Raw genomic sequence first — 14,506 nt, forward strand, 5'->3', positions numbered from 1 at the left:
TGCTGTTTTCAGGCCTAAAATCAACATGGCTGCCTATAACCAAACACCACATGGCATTTTTACAGAAAGATTCTTCTAAATATTATAAATACAATTGAGTAAAATTAAAAGTTATTTATAAATATACTGTAGTAAACTTGTTGACGTGATAAATCCACACTCGACTCACACACTACTTTATATTAAATAACTCAGAAAGCCTTGGAGCCTTGGAAAGTGATTTCTCACACACAGATACAATTAATAAACTAAATAAAAGAATACAATTAAAACAATTTTTGAATAAGCTCATTTTATTATTGTTCAGCTAATTAGAAGGTAGTTGTTATTAAATTTGGATGGTTATTTGACATTTTAGTGACATCCAGTCATTTTTTATTAAGAAGTGATTGTTTGCATAATAAACAATTGTGGAATTTGTAAAGACATGATCATAATGAACACAAAAACTTTTTTTTTTTACTTTTAATAAAAATGTATGCAAGATATATCCTATGGACTTCAAAAGTCCCTCTATTATACATTGACCCAGTTGCACAGTTTCACTTTTTGGTGAAATTTCGGGGTTCTTGGAGACTTCTTTTATGCATCAAACTGTCTGCTGTTGGGTTATTTTTGGGAGGCCTTAGAAAGCTCTTTAGATCTCAGCATGATGACACTTCACACTTCAACAGCAAAGAGAACAGTAGATCCTGGATATCGGAGGTTTAAATACAACAGACTCCACCTGTCACTCCTTAAGCATGTTATTATCAGCAGCACCTCAGCTGGAACCCCTGATTCTAATTTTATGGATGTGAAGGTGTGCTTACTTTTTCCATGCAACTGATCTGTTTTATTTTTTCAATTGTGAAAATGACTACAAACATTTTGTCATTTATGCAAATCGCCTTTAATGATGATTGCCTTCTCTAATATGTTTTTTAAATGTGATTTTTCATGACTGTATATGAAGTGACTATGATGATGTGATTCAGTGTTTTTTACTTTGTATATATGGGCAGCATTTAAAATTTATCGTCATTTTGACTCTACATTGAGAGTAAAACAGATTAATAAGGCCACAAAATACTGCTGTACACTCAGGGATATCACTGAAGTCATGTCTTTTGTAGATTTGGCATTTTATTCGCTTTATCATCCTTGTAGTTGATTCCTGTATTTTTGAACATGTTTGACTACTTTTGGATCGGTCGAATAAATGGAGAATTCGTCATTTCTCAAGTAGCTTATCTGCAGTTGTTCTTATAATGTATAATTCAGACCTTTAGAATTTATAACAGAACAGCTGCTCAGCGAAACTTGCTGCATTAGTTCAACATTAGAGACACCTTTAAATCAGTTTAGTTTTAACACAAATAGTTAATTTCCTTACATTTTACATAACTATCAGCTGCTTGTCATTAGTACACCATGTGACAAACCACTTGTACTCTATGTGACACGCCCTTTTTTTAATTTTATAACAAAATGACTCCGAAAGGCTCAACAAATTTGAGTTTAAACCTCAAGCTGTTAGTGCAGTCTTTAGCAATTAAGACAAGTTATTCAGTCAAAGCCAACACAAGGCACAAGCCCTTGAAGTGCTTGTATTTTGTCTTCTTTAGGTCTTCACACACAGATAGGAAGTGAGACCATTTTCCTCTTTCCAACAGCACTTTTAAATGTCACATAAATCAAATATAACACACTTACCTCATTACCTGTTTACTGTAGGATATAAAACACGCACAACTATAAAAAGAAAAGAGATTTCAAAAATACTGTTCTATAACTTGAGTACATTAAGTGAAGTGTAAAGCATCGTCTCGTTAGATTAAGTACAGACTGAATATCAGAGCAAACACAATGCTATTGCACTATGATGTTTCATCCATGGGGAGATTCAGCGGCTTTATTCTGAAGCTTCTTTATCCTCCACTCTCTGCTGCGTGCACTTGAGTCCGATATCGCAGCACCACACTGTTCCCAGTAAACACTAATCCTGGGTGACACTGCTCTTTGCTGGGGGGTCACTGGTTTTGGTCCGTTTGGACTCTGGAGGCTGGCACACGGGATCAGTGGGAGGAGAAGGACGCTCTGGTGAAAAACAAATGAGAGGATCAGCGACAGAAGCGAACACTTCATTCTCTCTCTGTGTAATATTCTGCTGGGATTAAAGAGTATGTGGACTGTGTGCGACATGCAAGACCTCTAACATTTATGCAGCGGAACAAAAAATAAATATGAACAGTGAAATAAATGGGTCAATATATAATTGTGGGACTTTTAGTAACATAGTTGACATTTTTGCTGTTTTCAGGCCTAAAATCAACATGGCTGCCTATAACCAAACACCACATGGCATTTTTACAGAAAGATTCTTCTAAATATTACATATACAATTGAGTAAAATTGAAATTACAAGTTATTTATAGAGATATTTTAGTAAACCTGTTGATAAATATACACTTGACTCACACACTACTTTATATTAAATAACTAAGAAAGCCTTGGAGTCTTGCCAGTCTTTTCTTCAGGAGGAAATGACATCATGTGGAGCAGGTCATGTGATCTGGAATTAACACACTTCCTTGACAGGTGTTTTTGTAATGGGGAACTTAGTTCAAAAGTGATCTAATTTGTTATTTTCCATGTAAAATTTGATATATTGCCAAAAAAGAAATATCTGTCAAGATTATTTCAACTTAATAATAAGAACACAATCAAAACACTTTTGAATAAGCTCATTTTATTATTGTTTAGCCAATTAGAAGGTGGTTGTTATTAAATTCAGATGGTTATTTAATTGACGTTTTAGTGATATCCAGTCATTTGTTATTAAAAAGTGATTGTTTCCATAATAAATACTTATGGAATTTGTAAAGACATGATCATAATGAACATAAAATAGATTAGTATTTTTTTTACTTTTAACAAAAATGCATGCAAGATATATCCCATGGACTTCAAAAGTCCCTCAATTATATATTGACAGAAACATCTCCATCAGGACCTCGTCTTTAGAACGACCTGCCTGAGGCTTGCAGAGTCAGTAACTTGTTTAAAATCAGTTCTTAAAACCCACTTTTACAGACTTGCTTTTATGTGAGGTTTACTTTTAGCTTGAATTATTTTTAGTGTTTTATTTTGTATTACGTCCTGTTTATTTTAGAAGTTCTCTCATTTTATTTTAATTTTAGCTGCCTGGTTGCTTTGTGTGATGTCATCTCTAATTCTTTCATTCTCAATTTTTAAAAAAAAAAAAAAATTCTGTTAACCCTCTGTCCAATTCTTTAATTTTTAAACTGTCTAGTTCCTTTGTTTGTTATGATTCTGCTAATCTAGCTAATTATTCATTTAATTTAGTACCATTTTTACTATCACTTTTAATTGACTGTTCTGACTTGTCTCCTATATCTTGTTTGATTGTCTGTTTGCATGTTTTAACTGTCAAAGCACCTTGTGAATGCGGTTCTTAAGCGTGCTATATAAATAAAGTTATTTTAATTATTATTAAAAAAATGCATTGGTGTTGTGACACAAAACAGATTGTTATTCAGGCTGAGAAAGAATCACATTCTCAATCATAAAAGTTGCTTACTGTGATATCTGCTACACCAAAGGACAGCAGTCAGAGCTCTCACTAACCGTGTTTGGCCTTCTCAGTGGAAGAGGCAGTGCCAAAATGTGAACTAACAGCTGGAGATCGGGATGCAATGGGAGTCAGAGATACTCGCCTGTAAACAAACAGAAAAAGCAAAGAGGCTTTAAGCAAGAGATCAACTCAACACAGAAACAGAAAACATGAAAATCAAACACTCCTGAGGACAAAGTTAATTATATTTCCACTGTATTTATCATTTGATAATCAGATTTAGTTAAAATGAGTCAAACCTTCCAAGTTACAGACACAAAAATAAGAACTTAAACAAAAGCATGTGCAGGCTGCCATTGTCTAAGAGCAGTCTGTCAGAGTGATTATTATTTTATAGTCAGTGGGGGGTCCAACGAATCCCTCATACCAGACAGGGCTTTGTTCACACTGCCAGTGCTGAAGACATGCAAGCCGACAAAAACATCACAACCCCAGTCAGGCTATTTATATTTCTCCAACCTTTTTTTCAAAGAATATTCAAAAGTATAGTAACAGCAAAAGGCCCATTTTGCTTTGTTGCTCTTTGTACTTGTCTCTGTAAAATGCATCTTTAGGGATAATCAGCTTAGCTAATTTAATCATTACAGGGGAAGGGGAGGTGGATACATGTAAAAACCCATCAGTGTAACTCCAGTCAAAAACACATTTGAATAGTTCCAGTATTTCCATAAATTACCATATGTGGTCTTGCAATAGGAAACACTGGTCTCTTCACCGACCTACAGTACGCTGCATCTAATAGTTAAATAGTAAAATTTTAGGTTGGTTTTTGCTGACAGAAATAAAAGTTGCATTATTTCTACAGTACATGATTAGTAAGTTAAACTTCACCAACACTTTTGAACTGGTGTCACCAACTGTCAGTCTGACTGCTTTTTCTTGTAGGCATTACACACTTTACCTTCTCCATGTATCAGCGGGTGTTCTGCCCAAAGTTTAAGTCTTGTGGTGTCTAAGCTTTTGCTGTCCTGCTCCTAGATAATGGAACAGTCTCCCCCAGGGGTCAGATCAGAAAACTCTGACTGTTCTCATCACAAAATCTATTTGATCTCAAAGGGCTTTCAGCGATGCTTCTTGTTCTTTTACAATTCCTTTTCTGTTTTCGCATGTTTTCGATTTAAATATTTATTCGCAAGCCTTTTACTGTCTTGTTATGTAAGTGTGAAGCGTAGTGGAAGCCTGGTTTTGAAAAAAAAGCTACATGAATGTATTTTACTGACTTAAAAACATCCACATAACTCGGCTGAATAATGACAAAAACCAATAAAAACACATTCACAAAAAAGAAGGTATGCTTACTTTTTAACCTCTAGCGTGTAATGATTATCACTACATTAGCCTTCAACGTTTTTGTATGAAATATGAATGTTTTAAGTCATTATCAAACAATAATGTCAACTTTTCTCAGATTTTTTTTGCTTTTCATAATTCATTTAATCTCTGTGAAATGAATATCTTGGGTTTGGAAAAAAGAAAAACTGAACTTTTAGCCTTGATACACGCTCGCTTACCCTCACATTACTAGAAGAACCTACAAGCAGGGAATTAATATTTCACTCAGCACTGGTATACTTTGATTTTTTTAAGTATACCAGCGCTGAGTAAAATATTAATTCCCTGTTTTAGGTTCTGTGACCCTGACAGGTTCACACAAGGCAGCTCTGCTTGTATTTACCTCGGGGTGGGAGCCTTCAGGGTGGTTTTCTCTTTAGGGGTGGTGGGTCCAGCAGCACTGCTGAGGACTTTTGGTGTGGAGGGAGTGAGGGGAGTGATGCGACGCTGGGTCGTGGACGAGCTGGTGGGGGTTAAAGGAGCGATACGTGGCTGGGGAGTCGATGGTGCACTCCGGCTCCCAGATGCTGGGGTCAGAGGTGCTGAAGGAGCTGTGGCTTTAGGGGTGGTGGGCTTCCCCCAACCCTCCAAGGTGTTGAGGGTGATCCTGCGGGGCTGAAGTTTAGCTTTGGGAGCAGGGGTGCTCTTCTTCTCCTGTGGCGGGGGTGACAGAGGGGGCGTCTTTGCCATGACCGGCTTGGTTTGTGGGAGTCGGGGCTGAGCTGGACGGTTGGGACAGTGGGGGTGAATTCTTGGCCGCCGATGCCTTCTTGCCCTTTTTCTCGACGCTGCTGTTTGGGACAAAGACCTCCAGGGTGGGCGGCTCCTTCAGTGGAGTTCCCAGCTCCCCAGGAGAGAAGGACAGGAAGGAGCAGTAGCCGTCTGTGGAGGACACAGCCAGGAAGGAACCATCCCGAGACCTAAACAGGATACAGTAAAATTATGTCAGTGGATGGGTACAACATGTATGACACATTCAGTTTACATTATGTACAAAAAAGGACATCTATCGCTTGCTCTATTAATTTCTTTTTTCCATGTAGGGCTGCTTCCAGGTGTCATTTAACCTTCGTGTCGTCCTGCGGGTCAAATTGACCCGTTTTAAAGTCTGAAAATGTGGAAAAAAATATATTTTCACAGTGAAATTTCTGATGTCCTCATTTTCAACATTTTTGGGGAAATTTTTCAACATTTTTTGGTGGAAAAAAATAAATGTTAAAAAAAATGTTTCTTAAGAACATTCACCAAAAAAAAAATCAACCAAAATCCAGCAAAATTTACTGGATTTTGGTTGATTTTTTTGTGAATGTTCTTAAAGAAAATATTAGAAGTTTGACTTATATACATGTAATCACTTCAGATATTTTTAGGATTTTTTTGGGAAGATTTTTACTCATGTTTTATAAATATTTACAAGAATTTTGTTGCCAAATTTGGGGGATTTTTAAAAAATAAAACTTTTAAGGGAAACTTTTAAGGAATTATTGGAATTTCCTTCCTGAAGGTTTTGCAAACTTTCAGAAATTTGGGGAATTTTTTTTTGCTGAATTTTTTTCACACAAGGAAACAATATTTTCTGGTGCCCGTAAATGAAGACAACAGGAGGGTTAAAAGAGGGTCAAAATTTAAAGTCCTTAATCTACCTGAAGCTAAAATGAAGATTTCACAGTGCTAGTTGCTCAAAATTAAGAAGTATCGTCCAAAGGTACATTTTATGGAAGCAATAAAATCAAATTGTTCTCCTGTGTGCTGAAGCCTTATTATGGCTTCCAAGAGATAGAAGCGTTACCTTCCTAGACATGACACAAACAGAATAATGAGAGGTTTTATTTGGATCGATGCTGACTGCTCAAACTAAATGTGATATGGCCTGTAGCAGTGAATGTGATACAGTGGTGCCTGGTTTCTGTTTTGTCTTTAACTGCCTTCTGTGATGGTTTTTGATGACATGACAGCAGTGACACCAGCTCTGGGTGTGTGCTAAATTTCCGTGTTTATTCTTTGCTATATATTCTACTTGTGCCAATACTGTGTCTTCCTGATTTGAAAACCAGTGCTTTCCGGTTTCTGGTATTTTCTTTTTCTTCCATTTTCATCAATTTCTGATAAAAATATACATATTTGTTGACCACCACCATTCATTGTTTGCAAGAAACTTTCTGGACATTAAAGCTTTAATCAGTGAAATGACAGAAACTGACCTACATCTTTCATCAAAATGCAAAACACGTTCCAAACTTTTTATGTCAACTGAAAATCACGTCTCATTGACTGTAAATTATTGTACTTCATTTAAAATATTATACACTATTGTCATTTTCTTTTCTATAGGTGTAATTACTGCTCAGTAAAGCACTTTATAACTCCTTCTTCTGGGAAAATTCTATACAAATAAATTTATTATCACTATTAATATCAACATCCTGGACACTCAGCACATTTGAGTCCCAGAAAAAGGTGTAAGTTTATTCTGAAATAGCTTCAAAAGATGAAGAAAGTGTTGGTTTACCATGTGAGATCACTGAGTGTGTGATAGTGGATGTTGGACACGAGGCCAAACGGAAGGGTTTGCTGCGTATCATACAGGAAGATGGAGTCCTCCGAGGCCACTGCAAACACCATACGGTACGGCAACTGGAATACATTGGGAAGAGCCTGGACAGAACCATCTGTAGGGAACAAAGAGTGTAAAATGAAGAGAAAAAGAGGACATAAGAGCTAGAAACAAATCAGAAAGAAAGGCGTTTATAGTCTGCCTTCTTTGTATGTCCTTGCCTTCTCCCTTTTTGGTCCTCAGTTCAAAGTAAACAGGGCAGCAGCGCACAGCCAGAGTAGCTTTAGTTGGACACGGCAAGTGGGCGATTGGCCTAAAAGAGGCAGACAGAGATTTAAACCTCACTTAAAAGTGTTAATAAGACAAAGTAAATGCAATAACATGCCGCAAAAGCTACCTCTTTAGACCCTTCCTGGAAAAGATGTAGGTGGTATTTATGATGTTTTCTCCAATCTCCACACATCCAGCTGAGGGTAAAAAAAAGATGAGAGCAGAAGAAATTTGGTTTGTGTAAACAGGTTTGACTGGGAGATACAACACGAGATTTCAGCAGATAAAAGCCACATTTTGAGCATGTTTTGTGCATACCTGGGGCGAGAAGGAATGACCCATCAGGCGTAAATGAAAGACGGCGAAAGAACGACCTCATACTGTCATCATGGAACATTCTGTACTGCTTGACCTGCAAAGTTACAGATAATGGAAGCACTGTGAGCACTGATGAGATGTCTCACTTACTGGACAGCTCAGAGGAGCATCTAACTATATTAGAAAGGTCAGTTTCACATTTTAAGACCATATAGAAGAAATGAAGTCTGCTTTAACCCTCCTGTTGTCTTCATTTACGGGAACCAGGAAATATTGTTTCCTTGTCTGAAAAAAATCCAAAAAATCTGCAAAAAATTCCCCAAACTTCTGAAAATTTGTAAAACCTTCAGGGAGAAAATTCCAATAATTCCTTAAAAGTTTCCCTTAAAAGTTTTATTTTTTAAAAATTTCCCAAATTTGGCAAGAAGATTCTTGTAAATATTTATAAAAATGAGTAAAAATCTTCCCAAAAAATCGTAAAAATATCTAAAGTGATTACATATATATCAGTAAAACTTCTATTATTTTCTTTAAGAACATTCACAAAAAATCAACCAAAATCCAGCAAAATTTACTGAATTTTGGTATTTTTTGGTGAATGTTCTTAAGAAACATTTCTAACATTTCTTTTTTCCCCACCAAAAAATGTTCAAAGATTTCCCAAAAATGTTGAAAATGTGGACATCAGAAGTTTCACTGTGAAAATATTTTTTTTTCTTCGACATTTTCAAACTTTAAAACGGGTCAGTTTTGACCTGCAGGACGACACAAGGGTTAATGAACAAGTGGCAAGAGAGAAGCAAGAGTGAGACTATACAGTGGTGGAAAAAAAGTTTTCAGACACCCCATGCATTTATGAAATATTGCATTAAGAATCACTCTTAAGTCTTCAAGCGAATTTCTTTCAGTGCAGTCACAGCCAAAATACTAAACTAATCCTAAAAAAGCCATTAAAAACTTAAAATCGATTGGTTCCATAAAAATACATCAGAAATTTTGATTAATGGGTCATTTTGATGCTCGTGATCCACTCATGAAGGTCCTGCTTTTTATTTAAAGACAAAATTTTAGTTGCCATGCTTTGTGTCTATATAAAGCCAACATATCTGAAAGTTCTTCAGGGACAAAAATGGCTAAAACGAGGAATCTAACTCAGGAAACACGCCTGAAGATACAGATTCTCAGCCAGGAAGGGTACAGCTGACAGATAGCCATAAAGTGCAGATGCAGTCCTTCAGCACTTGGATACACTCTGCAGAAATACAGACCAACCAACAGCTTGGAAGAAAAACCAAGATCTGGGTGTCCAAGGGGTTCTTCACCAAGAAATGGCTGCATCCTGATCCGCATGTGCAGGAAAACCACCAAATGACATCACAGGAGCTTCAGCAGCAGTGGTCAAACCAAACTGGTGTCTAGTGTTCCTCTGCACTGTACATGGTCGACTTTTAGATCATGGCTTAAGGTCCTACAAGGCTGTCAAGAAGCCCCAGATCAATGAGAGACAGAGGTTAGCCTGGCGTCGTTGGGCCCAAGCACACAAGAACTGGACATCCAGGAATTGGAAGAAGATTCTGTGGTCAGATGAGTCCAGTTTCCAGCTTTATCTTCCTCCTGCTAATGTGAAGGTAAGCAGAAGGCCAGGTGAAGCATTATCTCCAGCATGTACAGTACCTACTGCCAAGCATGGTGGAGGCAGTACCATGGTTTGGGGGTGCATGAGTGCTGCTGGTGTTGGTCATCTCACTGTCTGTGATGGCACACTGAACTCTGCCAAGTACTGTGCCATTCTCCAAACCCACAAGCTCTCTTCTGCAGAATTAACTACATTTTAATTTGATGATGTGATGTTTATTTTTTGTTCAGTTTTGAACACGTTCTCTGTAATTTGTTGACTTTTATACTGACAATGTTGAGAACCGACATATTGAAACTGTCAAGAACTTAGTATTTTGTTTATAAACAATAAACAAAAAAATATCATTTATATTTGTTTGTGTCTGTCTAATGTAGCCACACCTTTTGAAAAACAAAAGATTTTTCCACAAAGATTTCATGAAAATATTTGAGATTGTATAAAATTTTAAGGGTGTCCGAAAACTTTTTCTCACCACTGTAGAGCTGAGTCCAAGGAGAAAACCACCAAAATGATCAATGTAAAGGATAAAAATAAAGATAGTAGGGTTCAGTGTAGTAGGTTGGCAAAGGGATTGCAGGTTTAGGAACTAAAAAATTCAGAAATTTATTCCAGAGAAACCCAGAAAATGCAGACAAACTATACGATTTGGATTTTTGCCACACCTAAGACAACAACAAGAGTTTTTTTTTTAAACTACTGACCTCTCCTTCTGCATTTCCCTCAGAGCTCATTTTACTGATACAGAAGGCCTTCTTCTTCGTGTGAGTGCTGTACACACGCATCACCCTGAAGGACAGAAACATCTTCAGAATCAGGCTGCTGTAAACCCAGCTGTCGGTGACTATTTAACATCAAGTGCAAACATTAAATAAAGACTAGACCCAAAGATGGGTGAGGCTGGAACTAAACATAGCTATTGTCTACCTGTCACAGCTGAGAGTGGCAATGTATTGCCCCAGAGGATCCCAGGTCACCCCCTGTACGTAGCTCTTGTGGTCATTCAAAATACAGAGCTTCTGTCCTAAACACAAAAACAGTTGCAAGCAAAATAATGAATACAAAGGCCATATTTAAAAAAAAAACTTGATTAAACAAAACATACATTTATGAAACAAACACACACACACACACACATCTAAAACTACAAACAAACCTTTGTTGATGTCCCACATAATAGCAGTGTTGTAAACAGATCCAGATACCATAAAGTTTCCATCTCGTGTCCAGCAGATGTCGTACACGTCCTCTATGTGGCCCCTGAAAACCAGCCAAATCACAGCAAATCATCTTTGTATGACTACACTATTGCAGTAAATTCAAATCAAATAGTTATGGCTTCACTTGACCTCTGTTTTTCAAGTCAGGCATTTTAATGTTTGTACTAACTGCCATTGCAGAGATTAAAATGAATAAAATGACTTGTGGGCAAACATTTATATATTGAGAACGATTAAATATTATTTTAAAATGCTTTAATGTCTCACTTGCCTGACCATAGCATGTCTAAAAAAGCTAAGATGGTCAAAGCAGACATCAGCGAGAACACAAAATGAGATCCCAAAAGCAGAGACGGAGTTGCTGTGCAGCTGTTTATTAGATTCATAAGGATACAGGATTTTATGACTCTTATATTTTCCTGGTGGGAATCATTTATATTCTGTCTCTGCAGTGGCAAGATGAGAAATAGAATTATACAACCCTACTATAAGTAACATAGGAGACACATGCATTTGCTGTGCTTGTTTACCTTAGTGTTTTGACCACAGACCAGCTCTCCTTGTTGAGTTGAGATTCATCATCCTCCTGGAACACAGGGGTCTGCTCAGGCTCCTTAGAGTCGTTGAGCTTCCACAGCAGAATTGCAGCATCTGTATCAAATTATAACAAAAAAATTGCAGGATAGTTTATTTTAAGTACGGATCTGTTTTAGGAACACTTCACTAGAGCCTTTTGTAACTAGCATTTGACATACCATCTCCTCCTGAAGCAAGCAGCTCTCCGTTAGGGCTGAAGCGTACTACGTTGACAGCCTTGGTATGTCTAGCCAGATTAGACAGAAACTCCACTACTGCCTTCCCATCTGGACCCATGTCCACTCGCCACAGCTGCATCAACATATCAGGAGAAAAGGCAAATTAAACACACTCACTAAACCGGTCTGGCCACACACGAGACCTTACACCGATTTGACTGTATGAGGGCTTCAGCCATCTTCTATGCTGTGGTCTGCTGGGGCAGCAGTATTTCTACAGCAGACAGAAAGAAACTTAACAAGCTGGTAAAGAAGGCCAGCTCAGACCCAGTGGAAGGGGTGGGAGACAGGAGGATGATGGCTAAGCTGTCCCACCCCCTGCAGGACGACAGGGCTGGTCAGCTCCTTCAGTACCCGGCTGCTTCACCCACAGCATGTGAAGAAGAGATACTGAACGTCCTTTCTTCCTGCTGCTGCTGTCAAACTTCACAACCAGCACTGCTCTCAGTAAACTACACACTAAAAAAATTGTCACATTTCATTACAAATCTGGATGTAATGAATATTCTATACATAGAAAAGATGTATTTTTTACCAATCTGGGCAATATCAATATTTTTGCACATGTAGAACAGCCCTGTTTTGTTATTTTTTCTCAATGTGGAAGAATGTGTACAACACCAACAATACTTAATAGGGCCCGACCAATTTATCCCTTTTCAAAATAATCGTCATCCGCCGGAGTTTTGCCGATTAAACGCTGTGTGTTGTTATGGAGAAACATTAGTGTTGGACTATTTGCGACCATTATATATTTAAAATGCAACTCTGTCAAAGATGACATGTTTTGACATCTGAAAAAGGCACCTCTGGTTTTTATTTTGGGTTATATGGCTTCATGGCAAAGAAAATAATGGAGTAGAGAAAATGTGATTTAATGTTAAAGGGCATCAGAGGGCTGCATAAATAATGTTTTGCCAGTAACTTCACCTGTACTTTAACCTACTTCTAATTTGCAGCAACAAGAAGTACAAGACAAATAAAGATGCATTTCATAACTCATTTATAGACTGGCTTTTTAAGGTTATATAATTTCCCAGAGGTTTAATGCTTTGTTGCATGTTTTTGTACTTGAAAATTCCTCTCTGTTGTAAAGTTAAACAAATGCTAAAGGACAAAGTATTGCAAACAGTAAAATGTTCTGCCTGTAATTCATATCCTTGCTGTTATAAGCATTGAGGGACCAAAAAAGAAGTCATTTTATTTATAATTTTATTTATAACTCAAAAAATCCATATGGATTGGGTCCTAGTACTCATGCATGTTGCTTGTTTATTTTATATTTTTAACCGATCACTCTACGTTTTTTGCATTATCTCTGTTGCTGTTGTAACACTGCAAATTTCCCCACTGTGGAATTAATAAAGATTTATCTTAAAAGCTTAAGTAAGTTGGGTTTGTATGCACTCATGGTTTACATAAAGATAAAAAATGTTTTATCACCAGTAAATGCTGAAACAGTTAATTCAAACTTGCTGCTGTAAGAAACCATTATTGCTTCAATTCAATCTTTCTTTTTTGTTTTGTTTTGTTGACCATTATTATAGTAATTTTTTGGTCTGATTGTTGTACACGGGTAAGGTAGCATTTTTGCTTTGCCCTGTGTGTTACACGGTTCCTTACTGGATAAATGCATGTGCACAGGTTCACACCATACGGTCATTAAAATGAAGTGCATTAGAAAAGCAGATGTACTCATTAACTCCTCTCCACTCACCCTGACTGTGGTGTCCACTCCAGCTGTGGCCAGTCGATGGATGCGTCCATCTGAGTTGTGTTGAAAGTCCAAACTGTAGACTGGCTCCTTGTTGTGCCATGCAATCTCACACGTTACCACCTTCATTTTTTATTTTTTTCTATCCCAAACCGACCTCTGGAAATTAAAACACAAATATTTTACACTTACATTAGTTTTAAATGAAGTGATATCAGCTCAGTAGTTATTACAACGTGCAAAACACACGCTGTATTAACGTTTAATGATATAAACAATTTGATAAAACAGCTCATTTGGTCACACCACTAGAACAGATTGCTACAGCTAGCTAACAGCGCTAGCAATGAACTTAGTCGGATTGCTTGTATGCGTCGCGGCTAACGCTAAATTCTGAAACCTGTGCATGGAAGTTACTGTCAGCTAACAAGTGTTTCTGTTAAAAAATATACAAGAGTTACGTCTGTTTATTCGTCTAACTGAAGTAATGTGAAGCTAGTTGAAGTGTTTTACCTCCTCCGATGTCCAGCTGGAAATGCTAAATTCCCGCGTACGACTCGTTCAAAACTTCCGCTCGAGTTCGCTTCAGTGATTGGACGTAAACGGGAAGAGGCGGCGACTAATGATGACGTTTCAGGATAATACCACTATTTACAGGATAAATTCATGTCTGTGTAAGCGCAGAACTACCACTGTATAAGTTATCATCATCATCGGTATTATTATTGCAGAGTCGGCAACTTCTTTTAAATCACTTTTATAGATTTGCTTTTATGTGAAGTTTACTTTTAGCTTCAACTATTTTTAGTGTTTTATTTTGTATTATGTCCTGTTAATTTTAGACGTTCTCTCTCGTTTTATTGCAATTTTAGCTGCCTGGTTCCTTCGTGCGATGTCATCTCTAATTATTTCTCAAATAGATATATTTTTAAAATATTTAACAGGTAACCCTCCGTCTGATTCTTTAATTTTTAAACTGCCTAGTTTCCTTGTTTGATGTGTCCTAATCC

At 37.2% G+C, this 14,506-nt stretch overlaps 1 protein-coding gene across 1 annotated transcript; it reads right to left on the reverse strand.

Annotated features, from left to right (window-relative positions):
- Nucleotides 1-1,433: 1,433 nt before the first annotated feature.
- chaf1b (chromatin assembly factor 1, subunit B) lies at nucleotides 1,434-14,098 on the reverse strand. Its single transcript, XM_023285949.3, is given in 15 exon segments — nucleotides 1,434-2,079; nucleotides 3,631-3,719; nucleotides 5,313-5,666; nucleotides 5,668-5,889; nucleotides 7,479-7,638; nucleotides 7,745-7,836; nucleotides 7,921-7,990; nucleotides 8,112-8,205; nucleotides 10,452-10,536; nucleotides 10,675-10,771; nucleotides 10,904-11,007; nucleotides 11,498-11,618; nucleotides 11,723-11,855; nucleotides 13,500-13,655; nucleotides 14,010-14,098. Coding segments are annotated over 14 exon segments (1,848 nt in total). The 5' UTR covers nucleotides 13,626-13,655; nucleotides 14,010-14,098; the 3' UTR covers nucleotides 1,434-1,978.
- Nucleotides 14,099-14,506: the final 408 nt, after the last annotated feature.

This window comes from Amphiprion ocellaris, chromosome 11 (assembly GCF_022539595.1).
Source record: "Amphiprion ocellaris isolate individual 3 ecotype Okinawa chromosome 11, ASM2253959v1, whole genome shotgun sequence".
NCBI classification, from domain to species: Eukaryota; Metazoa; Chordata; class Actinopteri; family Pomacentridae; genus Amphiprion; species Amphiprion ocellaris.